Raw genomic sequence first — 26,640 nt, 5'->3', positions numbered from 1 at the left:
ATTCATATTCACATCAAAATACAGTAATCAAAGCAGGTCCTATAAAGAATTCGTTGGATTTCAGCTCCATTTTTTTTTTCGTTAGTACCAATGCATAGTTTATTCATGCGGATTCACATTTTTTTTTTTTGGACCTAAAAGTGTTTCATTTTGGAATAAAGTCTTGGTTTGGGATTTATTCAGAACAAAAGTGGTTAGTAGATATACAATATAGGCAAAACGAACTTCATTGCATATTTGCTGATCCTATGAATGAACTTAGAAACGCGAGAGTAGAAATACACAGAAATTCAAACACAGTAGATGGTCATTTACATTACTAAACGCGTCACTTTTCATTGTAACGCGGGCGCCGTTTTTCTATATGTAAAACAGCTCAGTTAATAGATACAGTGTTAAAATACAGTATATAGTTTTTATTCTGAAGTGCATTCTCTTACCTATCTGCACTAAAATGTAGGTGGGGGGGGGGACAATTCTAATGCAATGGAACACACAGGTTCTCCAAAAGACCAAAAAAAGAAAATATAATAATAATAAAAAAGCTGGTTATTTTCTTTGCTCGTTTAACATACTCTATGTAACCAATACGACTTACAAAAATTAATAATTTGGAATATATATATATATATATATATATATATATATACACATATATAATATATAATATATATATATAATATATATAATATATATATAAGCACCATTGCCTGATTATGATTTTGTTACATTTGTTGTAATTTGTAAATTTTATTTTATTTTTGCATCAGAATTTTTTATTGGCTACTAAAATATCAATTCGATATTAATTTCCAATTATTCAAGCATGCCCACAATAAATGAGAAATAAAAATAAAAATAACAAAAGGCTGAAAACAAAAGCCAGACTTAATTCATTATGTAACTAAAGGTTTAACTGCTATAAGGCATAGGCACTTGAAAAGTGGCCATGTGACCTCATTTCACATCTTTAAAGAGCTTACAAATGCATGATATCATGAGGTTAGGATTCACATAAATTATGAGTTTATGAAAAAAGCTATTAAAATTGTACACATACTATAACAGATACGCCATAAACAGCAAAATAGGTTTAAGGAAAAAAAAATCTAAATAAAATTATAAAAAATGGTTCCTTCAATAGAATGATTTTTTTTTTAATGCTCAAAAGTATTGTAAATATGTGCCTTCTCATTAGCAATCAATTTGCTGGTTATAATTATAAATACTATTAGTTTGCACTTACTTGAAAACTGTAAAAATCCTAAGCCTTTTTTTTTTTTTTTTACCACTAATATATATATATATACGGTTCATTTAATAAAATACTAAATTCAGCATATGAAAACCTAACAATAAATTTACTACACTAATTTTTAACAGTAATAAAACTGACATGAAATCTTTCAGTTCACAGTACACAAAAAAAAAAAAAAGCTCAATATTATCGCATATTAAAAAAAAGTCTAAAAAGCAGCATAAAGCAATTTATAATAATCTATAAACAAAATCCCTGGTTAACAAAGTGCTTTTACAAGAAAGAAAAAAAAAATTCTTCAAAACAACCTAGTTAAGAAATAGTGCTAGACCGATTCCAAGCTCACGAGCTATTTGCTTAACATTGCTTTCACACGAAGCACCATAATGTACATAAACCGAGAAATTCTCTCTCCGCAAGCAGGATGTAGATGAAGCCGTCTGTCGCCAGACACTCATTTCTCCCCTAAAGGAGTTTGTACGTATGTAAGCCTACATCTGCCAGGGATACTTTGATACGTCGTTGAGATTGTTCATTCAGATAAGGATTGTATACGAGGTTCTTTCTTTCGATAAGAAAAGGTTCTGGTTAAGTGCTAACTGAATCGTACGGGGTTATTTGTGTAGTATTCCACAGGCAAGCCTCTTGTTCTATTTAAAGAAGTGGTTTCCAATCCATATTTGCCCATTTATAATATATATATTATATATATTCATAAAGAAGCAATAGAGGGTAAATATAAATTGTGGTATCTTCTATACATGCTATAAAAGAAACGGTTGATATATCTTCCTGCCAGCTTTTTTTTTTTTTCTTTACATTTTTCTCCTTGTTGCCTAGGGAATAGTAGAATATAAGATTGCTGGCTTTTGGGCAAGTTTAACAGCTACTTCATACATTTAGTGTAGCAAAACAACAATTTAGAGGGGGTTTACTTGCAGGCATGACATGGTGAAAGATGTCATCATAAGGCAAGTTCGGGAATTTCTGTAAAGAAATGAGCATATTTCATTAAAAAAGGCATAATCCTATGTGTATTACAGGACCAGCCTTTATATCCATATTCTGGAAGGCTTATAGCGATACCCTATACAGCCAACACCCGACATAAAGCACATTGCCTTCCAGTGCACGAAGGTGATGCACACAGGCACGCTCTTCCTGAAAAGCTTTTTTAAGGTTAATTTTAACTGATAATGCCAACAAATGTGGAATTTAGTGTGCATTTCAGTGCTTCCGAGAATCTGCAATCAAGCTGGTTTAGGTAAAGAAAAACCATCGATTATCGATGTCTAGAACTGCATCTCCAGTCCTCAAGACACACTAACAGGGAAGGACTTAATCATTTCCACTTTCTATTCCAGCCGGGAGATTCATAAAACCTGACGTGCCTTGAGGACTGGGCTGGGAGCAACTCGCCTACAACTCAAGGTCTAGCGAAGAAGCCCCCTTGTTTCTTGTGATCACCTAGGTGTTAATAACACGGCTGCAACACAAACAGATTTTTTTAAATGCATGTAAAAACAGTTTCAAAGTTTGGCTTCTTTTTTAGGCGTATCAGCAGTCTTACTGAACAGACAAATACAACATGTAGAGGCGAGGAAGCCTGCGCAGGCTTAAGTCCAACATATAGTCTGGCCTTGCCGATCAGGAGAGGAGTAGCTGAAGTCAGAGCTCAGCTGGCCAACGCATCTTCTCCCGTCGCTCGTCTATGCCGTGCTCCAAATGCTCCTCATCCAGGTCAGCTTACTGGACTAGCGTTTGGCTCACCTAATTCCGCTCGTACCGTGCCAGTGCCCATTTCGTCCACCTCTTATTCACATTGTAGACAATCGGAAATATAATTTTTGGCTTGTCACATGCCCAGGCTGAACTCCATTCGAGAAATATATTGATGTTAAAGTACTAGGAACGTCAGACGCATGAAAGTAATAAATTACGTTGAATTCAACTGATTTAGAAAGCCCTAGTGAACCGATATATTTGAAACAGAAAATCCTTGGTGTCTCTCTGGACAGCAGAGATCAGTCTGTCACTTTTAAGAGATACATTTTTCAACTATTGTTTCTATCTTCTATAAGAGATACTAAGACCTAGAATGCAATATTTCGTTTGATTACATGATACATGAGTTTCTCAGCGGAGGGGGGGGTTGATACATAGCTGCGTAAAACGGTGTTATCACCACTTGATTCTTTTGGTCTTGCAGTAAGGACATTCTGGTTTGCTAGAAGCGCACTGCTCACATAGTACATAATGCTGGCAGAGCTGTACGACTGCACTTCTATCTTGTTCGTGGCAGATGACACATTTCTGGGAGCGAAGCTGGAAAATTACCTGGGAGGAAAAAAAGCAACAAGCAGGTCAAGTAAGAGTTTCGGCACCAGCTAACATAATACATAGAGGGACATCTTAAGCTTAGATGCTGAAGATCAGTAGTACGCTTTCCTTAAATGGTTTTTCATTCACCAAATGTATTAAAAGCCGAGATCCAACATCTACGGCCGGATGAGCCGCAAACACACCTGGCCTAAACAGGTTTCGGGTCGGCGAAGGTCTTCAGAACAACCGATCCATCTGCCTTGAACCCAAAACATCTACAACTCTCATTATTTGGATCATTAATCTCTGGTGTATCTCCAGACAAGTTCCTCCAAATGCCATGTTTATGGTTAAAGAGGAACCAACAAAAAAGGGTGCAAGATGTCAAAGTCAATGCAGCCTGCACTCCAAATAAATTATACGTTTAATTCTCCTTCCCCTTGTGCCTTCAATTTAGTTACATTTGTATTCTCCCCTTTTATTAAGCCCAGTGATACTTCTATAAAGACATGAGAAAGGCAACTTCTGGCTCGGGTGTGCGAGTCAACAGCCATTGTCCCCGAGGTGTCTTAGAGAACGCTTGTTATGCTGTCCCGCTTCCATAATAGCACATCGGCTAGCTGCAGCTTGGCATTAGGAGGCCATCATGTTTGACCTTAAGGATGGATGAACCTGGCTGTATTGTGCTGTGATAATCACCTAAAGGAGAACATCTACAAAAACAAACTCTCCTCCCTTACCCCTTCGACTGTTTCCAAGTCAGAGCGAAGTTGACTTTTCAAAGACTGTAGCTTTGGTAAAGGGAGTTTCTCTACGTCCCCAGAGTTCATTGTCAAGGAAAACTGAGGAGAGATGCGCAAGACCTCAAAGTCTTCTTGGAGCTTCTGCAGCTTGACTTCCACCTCCTCCTTCTGCATGAGCGCCAACTGCCTGTCCGCGTCGGCTTCTTTTGCTCGCCTCTTTGATTCTTGCGCTTCTTTCTGCCATGCATCACATGCCTACAGGGGGGCATTCAGAGATACATATAAGACAGCACTCAACGTGCTTTTCCACAATGGGTTAAAAGGCAAAGCGGATGAAAGACAAATGTAAACGTTGCTCTGAGGGTAAACACGGACTTAGCCATGTGAGTTGGGTTTGGAAATGGTATTTTGCTTACTCTGCCCAAACACAGTTGTCAAAAGGCAAACAATACGTTATAAACAGTTACGTTTTCAAGAACATTTCCAGAGATCCGTGATATGTAGATTTATATAAACACAATGCACATGGCAAACACAGTAAATAGTTTTATTTCTCTAAACAATTTCAGCCCAACAGCTGGTGGTTGATTATTATTATTTATTGTTTTATATAGCGCCATCAAATTCCGTAGCGCTGTACAATGGGTAGTTTACCTGCTTGACTTGTTGCCACGAGTCTTCCCATCTTTTTATCTTCCTCTTTGCTTCATCAAGCTCTCTCCTGACACGGGAAAGCTCGTTTCCGTTTGAGCTCGTACTGGCAGAGGGAGTTGTTCCACTGCTGAACACTGGTGACGGACTCGGGGAGAAACTCCCGCTGACAAAGTCCCATATGCTGCCCGTCACTCCATTTAAGCCTGTCCATCAGACGACAGAAGCAAAAAGGTGAGAGGGAAAAACCAAAACCAGCGACTAACGTTGCTAGCACGATATTATCATTTATGTATGTAATGCTTCCTCGCGTACAGACAAACCTACCTAGAGAGTTGTGAGACGTGGTAGATGTGCCTAAGACGCCATGGTCTGATTTCACGGACTGAGCCGGCTGCTGGCGGGGAGCCATACTGGATGCCAGGTAAGACTGGGACAACGACTGGGACAGAGAACTCAGAGGGGAGGTCGAAAGAGAGGACGACGAATGGAGGGAAGAGGAGCGAGCCAGAGAACCAGGTATATTGACAGGAGCCGAGCTTCCTAATAACCTCTGACCTAAGGAGGAAACGGGGAAAAAATAGGAACCAAATATAAAATGACCTGCATACAAAATTAAGTTATTTGTAGGCGCTGGAACTATTTTTTCCATTTGAAATATTTTGTTTTGCGTTTTTGTTGGTTTGTTTTTCTTTTTTAAGAAAATACATAGCCTCAATATTTCAATATTTTACCCCCTTTTTGCTTCTAATCCTTTACCTCTTCTCTTTTCCTTTAAAACTCCGTGCAGTCACACTATTTTTGCTTAAAGGTTAATTTAATGGTACATAAAGACTTGGTCACATAGATATAATCTTATAATAATGAAAACATCAGCATAATGACTTAAATTAAGACAAAGTCATCCCTTCTTGCTGGAGACACCTGCCTTGGATAGCCCCTTATAATGTATTCTTAATTCTTAATGAATTTCCTCATCTGAATGCAGCTCACATGTTACTCCAACTACCACAAATCTCCACAGAGAATAAGGGTGACTGCATTGCCGAATTCTTCCAGGTCGTATATAATTTGCACGTATTGCTGGCTGCCACAGGCAAAGTGCTGCCCTGCAGTATGTAGAATGTATAAACTCAATCGGTATTAGTTATACAGCTCACTGCACTGCAGGGCAGCACATTTGGGAAGTGATATTCTGGTTCTAAAAGTGGAGCAATCACCATGGAAACCATTGAAATGTCCCTGTACATCAGACCATCACATTGGTTGCTGTGATAAGACTACTTTCCAAACCTTGCACCAAAATGACGTTTTAAATGTAACCCCGCGTATCACCATTATAAAGTGATCCGTAACAGAACCATTCTTCATAAATACGTCCCAACGTGTGTATCTGTACAACTTCTACCACGTAAAGCGTCAAACCAACGCTCCACTCAAAGCAACGGGAAGCGTTTGATTCTGAATTCACGATTCCATCTCTCATCAACATTCCAAATATGGAGTTCTATAAACGTTAAGCGACCTAAAGGGGCTTTGATTAAAAATAAGCAGGGACACTTACTTGAGAATCCAATGTCACTATTATCCGCGTCTTCCAAGTCTTTATCTACAGAAACATTTATATTGCTAAAATGAAGATCCAGGGCAGAACCTGTCAAAGAAAATATCCCGTTACATGACATTTCCACTCTGTAATAATAAAGAAAATGATCCAGATTATTACAGTGCTATCAAGAGGTAATTATCTTAAGGGATAGAAAGGTCGCAGAACCGCTGTAAGAAAACGCTGGACTTCTATTAACGTTTAAGACAGACGATTTTACGATGTTAAATAGGAACGGGATTAGAGCTCATGGGCGACTTGAAAATCAACAATTTGGGTACACAAAAGCACAATGATAATTTGAATTTGTTAATAATCTAAAAAGCAATTTGTAAATATCAGCCACACATATGTATTTACTTCCCAATATAAATAGTATTAATTAGTCATCGCTTACACTATGCCCTTACAGGACAAATTTGGAAACGATAAAAATAAACATTCATAATTATTGAAATAATACTAGAAAACTATAATTAATTCTAGTTCAGCCCATTCTTTATGCAATTTTTCCCCCATAAAAATCCTGATTCTAGATATTATTGTGATTTGGTTAATAATTTTCTTTTTAGTATTAAGGAATATTTAAAAATTGGAGATTTTGGTAGTATGATTTTTGTTATAAAATTCTAGCGTATAGATGGCATTGACAGGCATGACAGAGTGTGACTTCTTTCCACGAAGTATTCAAATTGCCGACGACAATCATTAAGAAATTGTAGTTTTAGTAGCGCGTCTGTTGCGAGGCCAAGGAATAATTCCCTAAAAACCTTGAGATTTCAGCGGCAACGTCAGTATAGCAAACTAATATCTGAATTTTATTTTGTGCAAAAAATAAAAATAAATTTACATTTCAATCTCGTGGAAGCGTGTCTTCCATGCTGCTGAACATAAAAAATATTATGATATTAGGATAGAGAGGCAGCAGAATCACAGATGCCAGCTAGTAACGCGTTACAAGAAGCTGCTCCCTAACGTCTTGGTGAAAAACAGACAAATTGCCCCTGAAGAGCCTCCAGCGGATAGGCATCCCTCCTGCAGCTGGGTCTTACGGCAGATCAGATATCCCCCGACACACTGGAAGGTGATCTAGGGAATTTAGACAGCAGTGAAGAAAGCCTGTGGTGCGGCTGACTAAATTAACCCCTTCAGTGGCAGGAGTGAAGAATCCATTCTCCTCTTCCTCTGCCTACCCGATGTATTCAGCCCTGGTCGGTGTTGTACCTTCAGATGCTGGCATTCCCACATACATACGCGCATGCACCTATGCACTAACAGAAATAAAGATAAATTGCCTGGGAAAGTTAAAAAGCTGCCCAGTTGCCAATAACGCCACTATTGGCATCCACTGACATTAAATACCTCCCTGCTATAGCACAGCATTAAAACTAACAAACAGCGGCAGAAGGTAATGCATCTGGAAATGTAACGAATGGAATAATAATACCTCGTCTCGTCTTTTATTTTAAAGGGATAGAGCCAGCGTGTCGGACCTGCTTCCCAGCCGGGTAAGTGCTGACTCACCGCCCGCAGTCCCGGCTCGGCTCACACATTCTACTGAGAATTCTCCTAGAAGAGTCGGCTAATCGCAGCGGCTGCCGATCATGTGACCCCTGGAGCCGAATCAGCTGCCTGTCATGCCCTGCTAGGCATTAAAGGGCACTCGCACGCTGCAGCTTCCGCCCACCTTTACAGATAAGCGCAGGTGCTGCTGCTTTAACCTGCCCAGCTCCTGTCCCTACAGAGAAGGACCATTTAAAGGGATACAATGTATAAAATAATGTGACCTTCATTATTAATGTGTATTCAAGTGCATGTGTCTATGTGTTTTGCTTTCCTTTAAACTAAGATAAATAAGTGATAGTTTACAGCCAGCAGTTCACGGGCGACACCAGGTGTACTTAATGGTCATTATTCCAACAGCAACCCAGGAATCTGAATGTCTATGCCTTGTATGCTTTTTACGCAGTGTATCATTTTGCGACACAAACATTATTTTTGGTCCAGTCCCTTTACAAAAGCTTTCCTGAAATCCACATAACACCTAAAACGTCAACGCCAGCCAAAAAATACTACGTTTTCTCTGAACGTAGCAAAAGGCCCTTTTTTGGCCCAACGTCACACGAGTCATGCAATGTCACCGCCATATATAAAAAGGTTTCATTTTTCCAGCGTTACTATATTTTAGCGTGTAATCGGATTACTCCATTGTAAAGCATTCCAAATAGTTAAATAGCAATACAACTTTTAAAAAAAATATATAGAAAAAAATAAAACAAAATAAATCATCAAAAAAGTGGCCCAACTGTATTTTTACAGTATAGACACAAAACATAAAAAGGCTTACCTATTACTGATTCAACTGTATTACTAGCAGGGTAGAATGGGGGTGCTTTGGAATTAACACTTGATAGCGCAGTAGGGGATGAACTATCTGAACCAATACTGGATGCCAGACTAGAAGTTATACTGGAGGTTATACTGGAAGCCAGTGGATTTACCACTGAAAAAACACTGAGATGGCTCTGTTTAAAAACATATATAAATGAAATAAGTAGATGCATATTTTGGCATATGAAATAAAAAGATAAAGAAAACAGTAACTGTTGTTTGCTCATCTATGCTTTTATATCAATGCAAGCTAAAATCAGGATGTTCTCAGCATTCTTACGTAAAGGTGCTGCTCCACCTAAAATGCTAAATGGATTAAACGTTGTTATATTATTATCCATTCTCATAACTAAACGTAGCATTAGCTGCTAGCGCTGTTAAACGTCCAGTTTCATCCCAAAAATAATTTGACGGTACAAAATTTTGTTTGGAATTTTACAGGGAATGCTTAATTGTCATGTGACACATAAGCAGTCATTGATAGGCTATTGCCAAGGTTTATATGGTTAATACATTTAATCCAAGTGGAACAGCACCTTCAATATGTCAAGGTTTAAACAACAAAATAGAAGAAACATTAAACTGATGTAAACATTTATACTGCATGTATTTAGAATAAAACTGACCCTTTTTTTTTTTTTTTTTTTTAACTACTAAGCAGCTGTGAGGAATTTGAAATATTAAAAAAATAGCTTCATTACTAAGCACGCTGTCAGGAGGAGGTTACAAAGATTTACAGGGGGGATGTGTGCTCCAGGAAGGGGGTGCATGCAGGTAAATGTTTATATGCTTTAGAGTTCATGTGTCATTATATTGATTGTATTTACGGAAAACAGATTTAAAAAAACAAACATATAAACGGTTATGTTTTTTGGATTGAACCCCAAATGTTTTATAGTGTGGAGGATTCAAAGCACTTTAATTGGATATAGGGTTCGGATTTAATATGGTAAACAATAGTACAACACTTGCTTGCGAGTTGGAAGTTTACACATAAGTGTAAGGAACGGAGAGAGAGAGGGAGAGCGAGAGAGAGTGAGGGAGAGAGTGTGAGTGTGAGATCCTCTATTTTTGTAATGTTAGGAAAACGAAATATTTTAATAACAAACTTTCCATTTTTTTAATATTTTTTTATGGACACAGATCTTTAATATTGTATGGGTGTCACCGTACAAAGCAAGAAATGCCCATTGACAGCGATCACTACACAGCGCAAGTTTCCAACTCGCAGATCCAAGTACGAGCAGCTTCTATACACCCGAAATCCAGACACGATGCTTATACTTCAAATATTTAACGTATGCTTTAGCCGCAGGATAAAGCTGCTGAAATGGGGCACAGGGAGCACGAGTGGTTTTATCATACCTGTTTATTGTCTTGATCGTTTCCTTTATGATTATTATCCAGTGACAGGCACTTGTGTTTTGCCTACAAAAGCAAAAGAAATTCCGTTAAGGAAGCTTGTAAACTGAGAGGGATGGTACGGCGAGTCCCTGTAAAAGGAATAAAACTTTGTTTGAGATTTTTATGTATATTTTGTTATTTAGAAAAAAAAAATGTAAAAAAATGGACCCATGACACTTTGCATGAAGATGGGCTGGTGGCCATGCCACCCACTCCAGATTCTCCTGCTGACCCAGGCCCCTTCTGGCCCATAGTATGCAGAGCCAGCTCTGTAGCGGACTGGCGGTAAATTACGTGATATCCTGCACAGCAAACGTCACAAAATATAAAAGGGACACACAGTTATCATATGCATTAACGTGTATATGATGGCTGGAGTGTCCCTTTAATAGTGTATTCCACTGAGCTGGCCCTTCATAATACATAACCAGGGCTAAGCAAAAAGGTTTGAAATGCTTTTAAAACAAAAGAAACAGGATATTTGAAGAAGCGAGAGAGACACAGACCCCCAATCTCCTAATGTGTTCCTTGTAAAAGGGAATTGCTGGTCTCTGCAATTAAGGAAGGAAATGACATTGAAGCAAAGTGGTATTTGGAAAGATTTGTTAGCCCACTTTGCAACATATCGCGGGCTAGCTTGGTATTTGCGACCATCAAACGTCAATAATAATTCTCAGCCGGGCAAAAACCGGTTAAGCTTTGCGGGGGTTGTATTTTGTCTGAACGTTTGTTTACTTAAAAAGCGATTCCGCTGCAAAGTTTGGAATTTGGTCTAAACCACCATTGAGAAAAATCCACAGTAGGAATAGCACTACAGATTACATCACGGATACTCCTGCAACGCTAAACGCTATGATGTCACCGAAATGCTTACATTGACTGTTTGTTCATTCTGGTTCATGATATTGTTTGTACAGCTCAGGGCGTTGTTCCAGTCGCTGGAAAGGCCTAAACTGTCCATAGAATAAAGTGAATGGCCTTGCTTCAAATGACAGCCTGACTGCATCATGACATTCATGGCTTCCTCTGCAGAGGGAATGCCTTAAAACGGGAGAGAAAAACAAAAAAGTACAATTATAGATATTGCAGGTATCACCAAATAGGCGTAAGACTGGACGTCTGCCTCAAATGCCTATAAAGAAGTAAGTTACCCTGCAGCTAGCTTAAAATCTATTATTAAAATAAAGTTTTTGATAGATATTAACAAGGTTTACTGTTTGCGACAGGTTTACGTTAAAAGCGAGACAAAAAGAAATTCACCTCCCTGAAGCAAACATGGAAAGAAGACAGCAAGTCCTCCCTAGGCGGGTGCCGATTGACTGGCCCACCCATCATGCTCAGCCAACCATACATATTACATCTGGTGGACGTAAACGAGCCCGGTCCTGGTATAATGAATTACTTACGTTCAACATGTGCAAATGCACAAAAGGGACCTCGTGGACAGTAACCGGTTTGTCTCATGTCATTGCATTTGGTAGATTTGTAGATCTAAAGAAGACATTAAACAACAAGTATGAGGCTACAGAACACCGTAGTGCCGCAATTGTTGATAGATAAAAAAAAAAAAAAAAAACAACGTATGTGGAAATACTATAATACGCCTGTGCTTGTTATACAGCAAATAATTTTGCTAAATGCAGGAGAATGAAGTGTATTCCTGGGAAAAAATAATTGTAGAGGAGGGAGTGTGATATAAAGAATATATATATTAATTATTATATATATCATTATTCAATATTATATATATCCACACACGCGTGCACACAGACCCACCGATATCTTACAGCAATGGTATAACGTAACTATGGACCAGACACAGATGTAGGAACCCATGGGGGGTGGACATATATTGCTCCTCATCTCGTATTAAAACGAACACAGTGGTTCTCCTAGGAGAACGCTTGGTTCCCTTCCATTCACCTCGGTTTCTACACCAATGACTCTAAATACATTTTAACAAAACGCGGAATACAATCTCAAACACTAAATAAACCCAATAAAATACACAGGGTGTAGTCCGTAAAGTCTGGTTACAGACACATCGTCCGATATCCCCGAGAGGCCACGGCCTGGCCTACCTCTGGATGGAACTGTTGCTCTGTGCGGGAATGACAGTACTGGCAATTGTCACCACTGTCACACTTCGAAGGCTCGCCCCACTCGTCGCCATGTTTGACACTTGGACATGGAGTAGATCTTTAAAGAAAAGGACATTACTTATAAATAAGGGGAAAAAACTTCAGAAACAGAAAGAACACCCACTGAATGATGGTTGTAACATCAGAGCCGTTTCAGACTCTCACGGACCGGGAGCATTTGGGCTTCTAGTGAGATAAGGGACCGTTCTGAATGTTACGCAGCATAAAGCTGTAGGCTAGATGGATATATTCCATGTACTTAGCGTTCCTGGGGTTCCTCCATTTTCATGTACCTATATTTAAATTTCCGAGGATTGCGCCTTCGATCTCGGCTGTTGTGATAATGCGGACAGGCGTATCCTTGCCGGCACAATCTGGGCGGTTTAGTACATTGCTCTGTTTTGTAGCTGGCCAACACAAAGTTTGTATCTGGAGGGAGAAGAAAAAAACAATAGGTTTTTCATCAAATGACATCTACCACCTCAATCATGAATACTTTCAAATAAGTTTTTGTTCATCCTCTACCGATTATTACATCCACACATCGATGAAAAGAACAAATTTCGTATACATCCTGTGATAGGGATAGGGTAACGTGATGTATATATCTGTAACATTACTATGAGAGAGATTTCACTACACAAAATGTAGTACATTCTTTATAGTCAGTGCACCTATATAGATAAATTAGCAACACAGACAGACCGATTTCACATTGTCGAGTCCCTGGTTTTCTTAAGGATTGAGTTACGAATAAGAAACCGAATGCAATTATGATAATGCGTTGTGTTGTTCTATAAATATATTATAAAACTTAAGCTTGGATTAGCGAACACAGGAGTGATGGGAGTGATAAAGGGCCTCTGTACGGCTATGAAGATATTCCATTAAAAATCAGCCGTTTCCAATTACAATAATCATTTACAACATTAACCCCATGTGTGCTGGATTTCTGATCCATTTAAAGCTATTTTAATGGTGACTCCAAACACTTGAACTGTAGCGTTTATATAATGTATATAGACAGACACAAATGTAATAAGTTTATAAACCAACAAATCGATATATGCATGTTTTGAACCCTGGAAGTTTCTAATAAATCAAATAAGAAAAACACACTTGTAATAAGGGAGATTTTAACGAGGCAAATAAACACGTCATAAACACGTCATGGGCTGTCCAGCAGGTGGCACTATCCATTCACACCTCAATATAACCCAGCACAAGCATTTACAATAAGAATCCCTTTTTTATCTTAAGTTGGATAATTGTGAGTTTGGAAAAACTTGAATACAATCATATAGAATTATTACAGCGCCTCATATACAGGATTGCGATGATTCCATTATTGTATGTATTTGGCTCAACAAAACCAAATAACCAAACCTTGTGTCTGCTGTTCTGTGTGTAAAGGCTAAAGCTAAATAAGTCTCAGCTGCATTATGCCGTTTGGCAACAACCTCCAGGTCTGTTAAATCCAATCCTAAAGTATATTCCAAAACACTTTATTTATTCACATAATAAACACTTGTGGGTCGTTTCAAGCACCTGCAATCCACATAAAAATGTCACATTCATATTTCTACAGTGAGATCAGTCCAATTCCCAAAAATCTCTTGTCTGGCACAAAAGCCAACGTGGTGTAAACTGTAGTTCAAAAGGTTGTATTCCTTCTGAAGGTGAGCAGTTAATTTTTTAAACCATTAAGAAAGGAACCCATCCTCTTGGTGGCTTAAGAAGACGTGGCACTCCAATAAAAGCCACTTACCCGACTAGTCCCCTTAGAAGGAGCACCAGAAGAGTGGGTTAATTTAATTGGATGTCGTTATGTCTCATTATGTTTCTGGTCACGTCACCTATTCAGCGAATGGTACTTGTTCAGAGATTTTTCATTACCTTGCCATCTGGGATCCTCGGTTAGTATTTTTTCAATCATCGCTTGGCTAGCCAACACTCCTGGCTGCAGGTCATGGATTCCGTCGCCGCTTCCAAGCTGTCCGTTCTGTAAGGCTTCCTGAGCCTGGATTTCCCTGCGTTAAACATATGAGTTCGTTAAGGTACTCGCTTTCAGGAACAGCTTTCCTTACAACCAAATATTAAGGAATGTTTATATCATTTTAATAAACGATCAAGTTACTTTGCGTGTCACGTGCCTTTACAGATTTACAATTAAAACCTTTGGAGAGCTTCTACTTCCTACATCATGGAGAGCTGGACGGCTTCATATAGAGGCGTAATCCATACATGTGCTTTTTATCAGATTGACCATAAAAAATCCAGTTTTTGTCATTTTGGGGTAGGGGGGTGGATTATGCATTTTTCCTGTTAAAAGTTAGGTTTTCCATACTAGTAAAAAAAATGCATAATTACCCCTGCCCCCAAGAGAAGAAACATGGTTCCTAAGCTTTTGTTCAAGAAGTTTTAAAAACTGACAGGCGGAAGAAGCAAGAACTTGTTACGATTCCAGTTTCATCGCCTAAAAATAAAGCTCTTGGAAAGTGCAAGGAAACCAGATGCACCGACTACACAAAAATCTCTCGCTCATTTTAAACACTTCCATGCATTACATAAAACATTGCACACAACAGCTGGATTGTCCAGAAACATATAAAGCCCCGATTATACTCCAACGCATTACACGCTTACATACAATATAAGAGGACGGGTTGGTCAGAGGGCCAGATTATGTCCACAGAGGTTCCAAATGAGGTCTCAAACGTGCTCTATAAAGATGTATATACCATATGGATACAGCAGAAGAGTCAACCTGTGCATCTCTATGGCATAAACTGCTATTAGATACAGTCAGTGACAAGTCAGGACAGGAGCTCCAGGTCCAGATAAGGAACCGCAATGCGCTGGAGGTGTTCCTGCTCCTAAAACCGTTTCTAACGGCCTTTCTAACGTATTTTAAAACCATAACCGCTGTGGGAACGGAAGATTCCCCATTAAAATATCCAGACTCCAAGCTTAATTAGGCACGGGCTTCACAATCTTTCTACTGAAACATTTAATTACCGTACTTTCTTTTTGCAAACCTACCAATCCAATAGAGAGTACAGCACAGGTTACTGTAAACGGACAGGGTTTCCCTGATGCATTTTTTATACATATACATCATACATAATACAAATCTAATATAGTATTATTAATATATATTTTGGAAGGAAAAAAGTCTTACCTTATATCGTAGACAGGAGGTCTAAGGTCGTGAGGACCGTGGGCAAAGGCACAATGAGGTCCATTCTTCGCACAATGCCCTCGAGCATCTGTTTCGTGAATACAAGTACCGGTCTTGTAATATCGCAAATGATACTTTCTTTCCGTGTCTCCTGTCGTCCGATGCAAATATGGACAACTGTTTAACAGAGAAAAATTACTTGCCGGCAGCTGCGTTATTTTATATTAACAATAAGGTCGGGCACAGAGATCACATGGTAACTAAACGCAGCACAGGGAGCATCGCTCCAGACCCAGCGTTCCAAAGTTAAGCATGGAAAACATACATTCTGTTTCTTTTCGCATCGCATGTGTCAAAAACTAGAACTGGAATTTACTTTGGGGCATAATTCTCCATCTGTACTTATAAATGATAGATCACTAACAAAACTCTGGGGACGTAAAATGTGCCCTACTACATCCAGGCTGAGGGGGATAAAGACACAAGATACTAAAGACACTAAAGAGTCATGGGAAGGACATTCAATAAACCCTGGCTGCAATATATGTTTAACATAAACGACCTTGTGTCTGCAGCCTGCAAACTGGGAACTCTGTGCCTGTAAGGAGCAGCTGCCAGAGTGAAGGGGAGGAGACCAGCTAGAGGGGGAGGAAGAGAGCAGACCAAACCACTCTGACAGCAGGGGGTGTACAGAACTAAATACAAGCTTTTTCTCTTCCTTGCTGCTGCTTCTCCTCTTTAATTTTCCAGGGCAAGTGCCCCCCTCCCTCCAGACACATGAATACAGATTTTTTATTATTTTTATAAAGTTTTGCATTTTTTTAAAGAGCTCGGTATAATATAGCACAAGAAATGCATAATAAAGTTGGGTTTTAAGAAAATGAATGCGGCACAAATTGATTACTTAAGTGACAGGCCCGCTATAACATACTGCAACTACCTCTTGTAGCTTTAAAACAAAATTACTATGTTGATTCTGTTGATATCCTTTCCTTCATCTCCAAATATAGCTATGGACACAACTTACTATAGCTCTGCAAAAGAAGTAAAATAAACATTGCACCATCAGATAAATAAATCATTAACAAAAGGGCCACTGTATCCAAATCATATTTGGCAGCAAATTAAGACCACACATAAAACCTGTTCTCACAGCGCTCAGAAATCATTTAATCAGTGTACGCACGTCTCTGTGAAGTGTCCATGTACTAAAGAAAAAAAAACATTAAATATACAAAAAAAAAACCACAAGAAATTCCTCTTCCGTAGCCTTCGGTTCCCTTCTTTTCCTCCTCATACCACCTACTCAAAGGCAGCTGCAGGGAAGGGCCGGCCCGGACGACAGGAGGCGACTGCCCAAGCCGGTCCAAAATTCATTAAACAGAGTCGTCCGGACAATGCAAGGCTTGGAGGTGTGATGGTTTAGAAGTGTGAGGCTTTTTATGAATGAACACGTGTGTTAGTGTGTGTGTGTGTGAGTGTGTGTGAGTGTGTGTGAGTGTGTGTGAGTGTGTTAGAGCAAATGCTTGTTATGGGAGGCCACAAGTGGCTGAGAGGCCATTCTGCTGTATTAAGAAATATATATATCTGAAGCGGGGAGACAGGCTTCCTCCTGAAATAACCTGTTTCACTACACACACTAATTACAACAGGAACAGCGTTTAACCAAATGCACTTTTACATTTTTTTTAAAGAGTAATAAACATACTGGGAATCAATTTGCATGAAATTGCTGCATTTTTAAAGTTCTCTTTGTCCAGCGACATTAAATGTGCAGAAAAGAATGAAAAACACAATCCCACGCACGCCGTGCGATGAACAGCACCGGGATTAACACATTGCTGGCCATGCTTCACGCTCTATACCTCTTAAAACTGAGAGCTGTAATCATCTGCACGCCTCTGTTTCTCATAACAGTTCTTTCATTTTATGGAACAATGTGCATTAACAATCGCGGGCACTGTAGTTTATGGCAGAGGCTCTTGGTTTTTTAGAACCCCCCCCCCCACACCATAATTACTTAGTTAAAAGAGAACCATGGAAATAACTATATAGACCTTTAAATGTTTGCAGAACACTGAACACTCCAGCCCTATTTTCAGTAAAATACATACTGCAGTCAATGCTGCGTGGACCGTGTTTGACTTCATGAAACATGTACAGGCAAACGTAAAATACCTGCGCTACAAAATGTGTCATTTAAGGAAGAATACTTAAATATTCAACGTAGCACAATCTTTCAGGACGGGGGTCCGATGAGGTATCTGCTTTAACTTTGCAGTCACTGTAAATATATAGGATGTGGGGGAGGTTTATGGACTGGGGCTTATCTACTTTAATAGTCCATGCGTTATTATTGTACCCTCATGGCCTAAAAGGGCTACACTAAGGGGGGGGGGATATAATTTCAAGGAACTCTATAGTTGGTCTGCGGCAGTTGTATTATTAAAATGCATCAATGTGCGCTCCATTCTAAACAATTCGGATGAAGGATCTGTGCGAACAGGTAAGTGTGTCGACACGTCTGCATTTTATTTTCATCACATCAATGCTGTCATAGCAACTAAGAATTAGCCTGTTGGCGGCAGATTGCCTTATAACGCGCCGCTCGCGAAAATAAAAATAGAAGCAAGCAATTCCTTCAAAATCTTGCAATACCTTGTATGTTTCTGTTACTGGCTTAAATCTGCAGCACATCGCGACGCAGCGAACAGACTAGCAGCCATTGCATACTCCTGACGCTTAGAGTCATTGCAGCCAGCCGTTCTAAATCATACCCCCAAATAGGAGAAACAGTTCTACTGCAACAACCTATCGGTGTCTATTTTGTGTCACATGGCAATTAAGTGTTCCTGAAGAAAAGAAAATATATATATATATTTACTAAAGAATTCCTTCCACAAATGGTTTGGACACCAAGCAGTACTGTGAGTAAGGTTTCTAAAACTGCATTTAGTTTAAAAGTATCGTTCGGCATACCACATGGGACAGCACCTTTAATAAACACCAGGGTCTGGGGTAATATCCACAGTCACACTTCTGACCATCCGAGGACAGGACATCATCCTCCTCTCTTGTATAACGCTCATGTAGAGATTAAAACCACACAACTTCATTAACAGAAAAAAATAACCACAAAAATAAAAAAAAAAAGACTTTTTGTTGTAAAAGAGGACAACAGCCAATTTTCAGAAGAACGTCACATCAATCTTTTTTTAATTACAATTTCCATTAGCCAGAGTAAGGGGAATACACTCGGTCCTAGCAAACTTTTTTGTCGTTAAAAGGTTTGCGTTTAATCCCGATTCCTACACCGGATACACATTAACAACCGATCTCCACCCTCAAGGACCACAGAGCTGATCCTGAAGTAAACAGGCGATGTTATCATGGAGCTCAGCGAATACAGAACATTAACAGATTGTCTACCTGACATGTTTGGTTTCAAGCACTTTCAGGTATATAATATTGATATTAATATAATATGAATACAAATATTGATTCCCATTCAAAGAAAAGCCAAGGGTGGCTGTATGGAGAGCTATGGAGATAAACCGGGGTGACCCGTCGGGAGTAAAGCAGCCCGGTTCCAATCACATGTATGACCGTCGGAAGGACTGGAATGCGTCGGGTAGAAATAGGGAAGGAGATATGAAACACGGTTAGCGCAGAAGGGGAAGCGCGGCCAACACAGATCCAGCAGCTTCTAAGATCAGGCAAAAAACAAAAACAAATGTAAAAACTTACAAGCAAATGTTTATTATTAACAGCCAGGGGCTAATTTACCTGTACAAGGAAACCGATCTGCCACGAATGGTGGTCAGTATGGATTATATATAGATACAGGGATTTGGTAAAGGAAAATGCAAGATTTACACCAATGATATTCCAAGTTATTTGCATGGAGGGTCATTCACTGGTGAAACATTCTAAAGCAATAGCTAAAATCCAATAAAGTGCTCCTTTCACAGACTTCAATGGGGAAGCTTCAAAAGAAAAGACAAAAAAAAACTAAAACAAAAAAATTGTCTTTTTGGGTCTATCCCGCCCGTGTTTTGGACAGGTATGGAGCGCTCCAAAGATAATGCTTGTATATACACACACACACACACACACACACACCCCGCAGGATTAACCGATATTAAACATGTCTGGACCTTGAACTTTGCACCCAATCATGGCACTGGAACCCTTTGAGTGACAAATTCCATTTATATTACAAATACAGCAGAATCAGGAAAAGGTACAAAAAACAAATGTAACATGGATCTCTATGTAATTGTGGAACATAAGACAGATCAAGTGTGTCATGCCAGACACCATCGCCAACAACCATCACTTCCAAGCCACGTGACCACATGACGTCAGGGCCAGGATCCCATTGGTTGCCGAGAACGGCGTCGGGTAAGGAAAAGCCAGCCGTACGTGCCAGCTGTAACATAATGTCACAAGCGAGCATCTAACAACAAGCCAGCATACGATCTGCCGCCTGATGAAGCAGAGCAGCTCCTTTCTCAGAGATTGAAAATTAAACATTTTGTGGTTTACGATATTTCAGGAATTACGCTTTGGAACGGACTACTTATTTACTAGCGCGTAATCGGTTGATTGATGGGTCAAAAACAAGAATGCCAGATATGTCACAGCCTATTCATAGCTGCAGCGTTCAATTAACCAGATTGCTATGTGGTAATCAGCGATTTGATATCCGACGTGTGGAATTTCCACGTCAAAACGAATCATCTAAAAGCCGAATTGGAAATCCGTGCTCTCCTGAAGCGGGCCCGTCACAATCTCACCCTTCGCCGGCCACCATTCTAAATACACCCGTGCAATGAGGCTCGCAGATCTACCTGTACACGGTGGAGCAGCTAGCCTTATTCTTCGGGTGGTTATTTCCCCCCATTATTCTTCCCTTTCAGAAACGCAGAATTTGACTGCAGATAAGAACCATTCGGCCCGTCGAGGTCTCCCGACCTTGATCAGTCTTGGTCGTAGATTGAGGATAGCCGTGTGCCTATCCCATGCAGTTACCATTCCCTTTGGGGGCAGCTGCAAGACATGAAATTGATACAATTGTCCCTCCTCCATAAAGGCATGTTATAGGGCATTTAAGTAAAAGAATTTAATGATGTTAACAGGTTGTTTTGTAACGATCTCCTTTAACATGTTCCATGCAGCTGCAATACCGCCAGGTATAAAGCCGGACGACCACGTCTGCCACTTTTTCCAATACATATAATTTTCTCCTAGTGCCGACCAGCACAGGTTAAAAGCTGATTAACACGTATGATCTCTGATTAACACGTATGTAATTCATATGAGGTTATCCGGTATATTCACAACCACAGCAGCGGAAACCTTGAGGGTTAAAATAAAATTAGTAATCGCAGTCAGAATGTAAACCTGCTTTATCTACTTTGATATTTTAACAAATCTAATGAAATCGGATAACATATAATGTGCTCGTTCCAGCTTAACACATCAGAGTATAAACACAGTCAATTGTGTCTTCCAAGGCCCTCTAATGGAACGATTAAGATAAGATGCAGTCTGCATTGTTAATAATTAATTGCTGCTACTAGTCAATACGCCATCCTTTGTAAAGCGGAGTCAGCCAATCTACAATTACTGCTGGATTCCCGACGGTCATCACCCTCAGCCAGCCTCTGACTGTCAGGGGGTTTGTAGGTTACCAGTATCTTACCACATGCTGACAAAAATCATTTAAAGGAACAGACAAGGATTTTCTTCTAAGGTTCTAAGCGTCCGCATTGAGTTCATTCCAAAAAATCCGGCAAAGCCTAAAGCTTTTTTTTTTTTTTTTTTATTTTTTTTTTGCAGACATCAACAGCCCAACTCGTTTCATAGGCTTCCATCCTACAGATACGAGAAATTCACAGGGGAGCAATACAAGTGGGAACTTGGTGTGATCAGGATTCTGCAGTCACATACATACCCACTTCCATTTATTTGCGCTTCACTCTGTAAAGTAAATGTAGCGGCTTCCCGGCAGAAATGGCGGAGGCCAATACAGTGAAGGAATTTAAACTTAATTTATGTATGATATAGGCATAAAGCTTTCCTGAATCTTAGACAAGACCAAGGCCAGAGTAAGTCTCCACACGAGCAAAGACTAGATGGACTGAATGGTTCTTATCGGCCGTCAAGTTCTTTGTTTCTATGGAACACGTTTTCAAGAAATAGTCACTTACTTACCGGAGTGCAAGGAGATCAGGAGCTGTCAGCTATAGATGCGCACCGCATCTCCGTCGGCAATTGGTGGCACTACTGGAAGTAGAATAGCCCTTGAATGATTGCCCTACAGAGTCCTTACTGAAAAGCTTGCAGTGCACCACGCCATGAAAAAGGGATCCAATAATTTAAATACATGTTTATATGGAAATGATTTTCGATAAACAGCAAGAAAACAAAACAAAAAAAAGGCAGCTTGAAACAACAGTAAGCGCCAAATCAACCCAGATTCTCCAGGGAGCAACGTCAGAGCCGTTAGGTGGCTCCATGTCAAGCGAGATACATTGTCACAGACCGACGTGTTTGTAAAAGGATGCAGATAAGATCTCCTGAGTTCTAATGGTGGGAAGTCTGACACTTGTAAAACTCTAAAAACAACCACACATGAAAAGACATTTAGAGTTCAGAGATCCGGACAATCGTGTGGCAGATGTAATCACTCAAGTCTTCTCACCACTTCTTACATTATGCTGCCCGACCCAATCAATGGCAATCAGGAACGTAATAGAGATCATTTAATGGTGAGGAATAATCATGCAGATCTAGAGAAAAGGACGTCAATGCTTCCGCTCCCACTTTATAATGCTAAGGTGGGTTCTTTATCCATATGCTGTGTCTCGAAACACCATTTAATGTGGACAGAACTGGAAAATGTATTTAAGGGACAGATCTACTAAAAAAAAAAACAAAAAAAAAAAAAACTGTGAGAGTGGGGTGCAATACCGGACTAAGAAAAAAAGAGGGATGTTTCATTTCTTCAGTAATGGAATCTGGACTATACGATGAACAGCAACACGAAGCAGGCAAAGGAGGGAACTTTTCATCCTTTAAAGCTCGAGTAGCAGACGTGTAACTTGGCACATCTCTGTCTGCGACACTTCCTGGTCAGCTCGGTCTATTATTTTCAAACACATGCAAAGCATGGCTAAGGAGCGCCTTCTCCTCTTACTGAAAAAAAGCTAGAGGAACTCATTGAGCTTCTATTTTCTACCATTGTTATAAGGGGAAAGGGCACGATGCAGCAGAAACATAACGCAGATAAACCAGCGAGCATTTCTCAGACGTACAGGCTTCATTCACAGCCATCCGTAGAGCGGCGGGAGCTGAGAACTCCACCGGGGAGACAGAGTCTTTGTAGGCATAGAGGAAAAGTCAAAAGCCTAAAATATTTATTCCCTGTATAAAGAAGCATGAGGTACCGTGAGCTTAGTACTTAGTACTTTCTCCTCCTTAACTTTTTCATTATTGCATCAGATGAAAAAAAAAATATATACAGAATTAAAGATGATATTTATGATTTACATTACATACATCAACAGAGAATTATATATTTGGCAAAGTATGGGGGTCCCGAGGGGAAGTTTAGAACAAATAGCCTTTGCCATCTGTGAACATCGTACACCGCAATGTGCTGCGGCTCCCCACGAAGACGAGCAGCCGGGGACCATTCCTCGAGTTCCTTTTCTTCCTTTCTAGCAGTCAAAAAATTACCGTTTAAATCACTAAAATTTTATAAAAGTTCTATTTTCCTTTGCAAACTATCTAACGCCGGTATGATGCCTGGAGAAAAGTCCTTTACGTTATGCACCCAATACAAAAATACATCTTTCTGTGTATATATGTGCATAACTTTGTATAGGAAAAGGGTCGGTAACTTAAGAATTGTGCAAAATGGATTTTTATAAGTATAATAACTAAAATAATCATAAACACGAATAATAAAAATTATTATTAATAATAAATGTTTTCTTTGTTGTTTCTCTTAAGGGATGCACTCCATTTAGTTAACGAGACACCAAAGGCAGCTGGCAAGTTACCCCAGTTTACCAAACGTCTGCAACACTACGTTCTACAGCTCATCAATTGGTTACAAATAAATTCCTCGGATTCAACATATTCCCAACATAATCCATCCAGAAACACCAAAAGCAACGGGATTTTTTAAATCTCTATTGTATATTTCAAGTGGTGCTATATGTTGTACTTCGTCCGAAGTAAAAGGTATAAAACCGGTAACCAAGTTGTATCAGACGTAAACGAAAAGAAAGTATTTTTATGAACAACTAATTAGTATTAAATAATAACCAATTAATTGACCAGCGAGGACGTAGAGGGTGATGGGGCTTCACTTACTCATCTCCGTCCGGGCACATTCCAGTGGTTTCGTCGTATTTTGTACAATAAACATCGGGGCTGTAGTTAAAAGTCCCGTCGCGCCTCCGGATGGGTCGGCGGCGGCGTTGGTTTAAGAAATGCCAGTGGAAACAGGTGAAGGGTCTGTGCTGAGTACATTTGTGCTGCAAAAACAGCGGGCACTGCTCCGTCCTAAATTCCTTTAAATACCTGTAACATGGATAAAGAAAGTTAACGCGACACTCGAAGCACCTAAAACCACTTACTACTACTTATGACGCCTTCACCCAGCGGGGGTTATTTATAAGGAGGGGTTATAAAAACCACAGGAACCCACTGACGGGTGGCCCAGTCCCTAGGTTACCATGACGATAAGACCACATTACATCAGTTATACTTAAATCCCAAAAGGATAGCCTATCTCATAAACAGCCTGGGTTTTATACCCAACAGAAACACTGGGGGGGGGCCCCAAAATGTACACGTTCCCTATAACATGATTAATCCGTGTAAAGTGGAACCTACACTCATACATGATGTTTATTTATCATACATGTTCTGCGTTAATAACTAACTGAATGTCAATTTCATGCCCGGGAGCCGTGCAAATGCCAAAACCCTTAACAGGACAGGACACGGTAATGTCCGCAATCCGATCGCTCCGTGTACCCGATTAACCCTTTTAAAGCTAGAGGTGCATTTGAAAGCCAACACAATGAATGCACGTTACAGTATAATAAAAGGGGAGTTACAATAAGCGCAGGAGGCTACAGACATTTTGATTGGGGTATATTAGATATGTATACATTTGGAAAGGAAGCCACTGACCCCAAGAGCTTACAATCTAGGTAGCGTTAGGGAGCAAGTGGACATAAAGATGCAATGGGGGGCGTAAAAAAAAACCACAAAAAGCAAACCGTGATCTCGCCAAATTTAACCCCTTTTGTACTAGGCATGTCCACCCATCCACCCCAGGCTGAACCCACACAGCTTAAAAATATGAGTATTCCAAATCAGAATGCAACAACAACGGTATAAAAAAACACGGTTTAAACTCAAAATTTCTCAATGGATGCATATCTACAAAAGGTAACAGAGAGGCAAAGTTGTAAATGTGGCGTAATCACCATGGAAACTCATGGAATGTCCATGTTGATATAAAACGATTTCAGAATCCCCTCAGCCTTTGGGTCTGTGATCAGAATGAAACGATGCTAGCTTCTTAGTGTGTGATAATAAATAGTTACCGACGGAATGATAAGTATTGTGAGAGAAACCCATAGGGAACCCAGGCAGATGGTGACAGACACGGCATTCTTTCAGTCTGCTGCTGTTTACAAAGAGACAATGCACCCTGAAATATCTGTGGCGCCGAGCAACAAGTGCCCGGCACGCAAAGGGTGCTTGTTTTCTGTTAATGGTTCGAAAGGAGGGAAAGGGTTTTATTCAAAGGAGAGACTGTCCAGGAATGAGCAGCCGCCGCTGGCAGCGCCATCCACAGAAGCGAGTTCCGCCACAAACATGCCGTATGCGACGGTCTGGAAAGGGTGCAGTACGCTACGCAATCGGCGTAACGGCTTCTGCAAAGAGGGGTGGTTGCAGGAGGTGCATATAGCGCGATTCGCAGCGAAGCATTCAGTTCGTTGGCTCGGGCTGATACCGAGAAACCAGACACGATACGGAAAGGACCTGCGCCCACCTGTCTGGGATCACGGGTGCCGTTGGGTAACGGCAGCTCTTTGTTAAAAAGGTCTGTGACGGACAATAACACGATTGCGCTCGGCAGTCGAGTCCTTTTCCCGCACTTACGTGTAGTGAGTTGGTTTCTCGGTCTGCGGGGAGCCGCTCAGCGCCGTTTTCGAAACCGACGGCATTTTCAGTCAAAACAAAGCTATACGCATGCGCGGGAATCCTAGAGCCACTGACTCCCCCTCCTCTCACTGACAACACTCCCCGCCACACCCCCTCTCATAAAACATTCCCCGCCATTTCCCCATTTCCCTCAGCGACAACACTCCTCGCCACTCCCCCATGCAATTACTGACAACACTCCCCGCCACTCCCCCATGCCATTACTGACAACACTCCCCGCCACTCCTCCATCGCATTACTGACAACACTCCCCGCCACTCCCCACCCAATTACTGACAACTTTCCCCGCCACTCCTCCACTCCATTACTGACAACACTGCCCGCCACTCCCCCATCATATTACTGACAACACTCCCCGCCTCCCTGGCAATACTCTCTGCCATTCCCGCTTCCCGTCAGCGACAACATTCCCCCTCCCCTCACTAACCACACTCCCCGCCATTCCCCCCTCCCCTCGATGAAAACGCTCGCCGCCACACTCGCTACCATAAGACATTCCCCCTTCCCTTCAGCGACAACACACCTCGTCACTCCCCCTTCCATGACTGCACTCCCCGCTGTTCCTCACACTGACGACACTCCTCCCACCTCCCCTCATTGACCATTCCCCAGCCACTCTCTCTTCCCTCACTGACAACAACCTCCGGCCACTCCCCCTGCCTTTACTGACAATACTTCTCGCC

At 40.5% G+C, this 26,640-nt stretch overlaps 1 protein-coding gene across 1 annotated transcript; it reads right to left on the bottom strand.

The window, feature by feature from the left end:
* Positions 1 to 1,973: 1,973 nt before the first annotated feature.
* Positions 1,974 to 25,991, bottom strand: UNKL (unk like zinc finger). Its single transcript, XM_053472136.1, has 15 exons — positions 25,895 to 25,991; positions 24,086 to 24,295; positions 15,698 to 15,874; positions 14,413 to 14,546; positions 12,810 to 12,945; positions 12,457 to 12,574; positions 11,782 to 11,866; positions 11,250 to 11,416; positions 10,337 to 10,399; positions 8,928 to 9,105; positions 6,539 to 6,628; positions 5,302 to 5,532; positions 4,978 to 5,180; positions 4,321 to 4,578; positions 1,974 to 3,595 (listed from the first exon to the last, which is right to left on the bottom strand). Exons 1-15 carry the CDS (start codon positions 25,957 to 25,959, stop codon positions 3,440 to 3,442), a joined length of 2,271 nt encoding a protein of 756 aa, XP_053328111.1. The 5' UTR covers positions 25,960 to 25,991; the 3' UTR covers positions 1,974 to 3,439.
* Between the last annotated feature and the right edge of the window lie 649 nt (positions 25,992 to 26,640).

The sequence above is a fragment of the Spea bombifrons genome, chromosome 7 (genome assembly GCF_027358695.1).
Source record: "Spea bombifrons isolate aSpeBom1 chromosome 7, aSpeBom1.2.pri, whole genome shotgun sequence".
In the NCBI taxonomy this organism is placed as follows: domain Eukaryota; kingdom Metazoa; phylum Chordata; class Amphibia; order Anura; family Pelobatidae; genus Spea; species Spea bombifrons.
The sequence above is the reverse complement of the archived record's forward strand: the minus strand, read 5'-3'. Positions and strand labels throughout refer to the sequence as shown.

Bases quoted from the DNA above. Each gene is read 5' to 3' on its own strand.
- UNKL (XM_053472136.1), bottom strand. From the start codon at position 25,959: ATGCCGTCGGTTTCGAAAACGGCGCTGAGCGGCTCCCCGCAGACCGAG. The intron at 12,575-12,809 runs GTACATGAAAAT...TTTTCTTTAAAG, and splicing joins CCTCGGAAATTTAAATATAG to ATCTACTCCATGTCCAAGTG. The intron at 6,629-8,927 runs GTAAGCCTTTTT...TTTCTTTGACAG, and splicing joins TACAGTTGAATCAGTAATAG to GTTCTGCCCTGGATCTTCAT.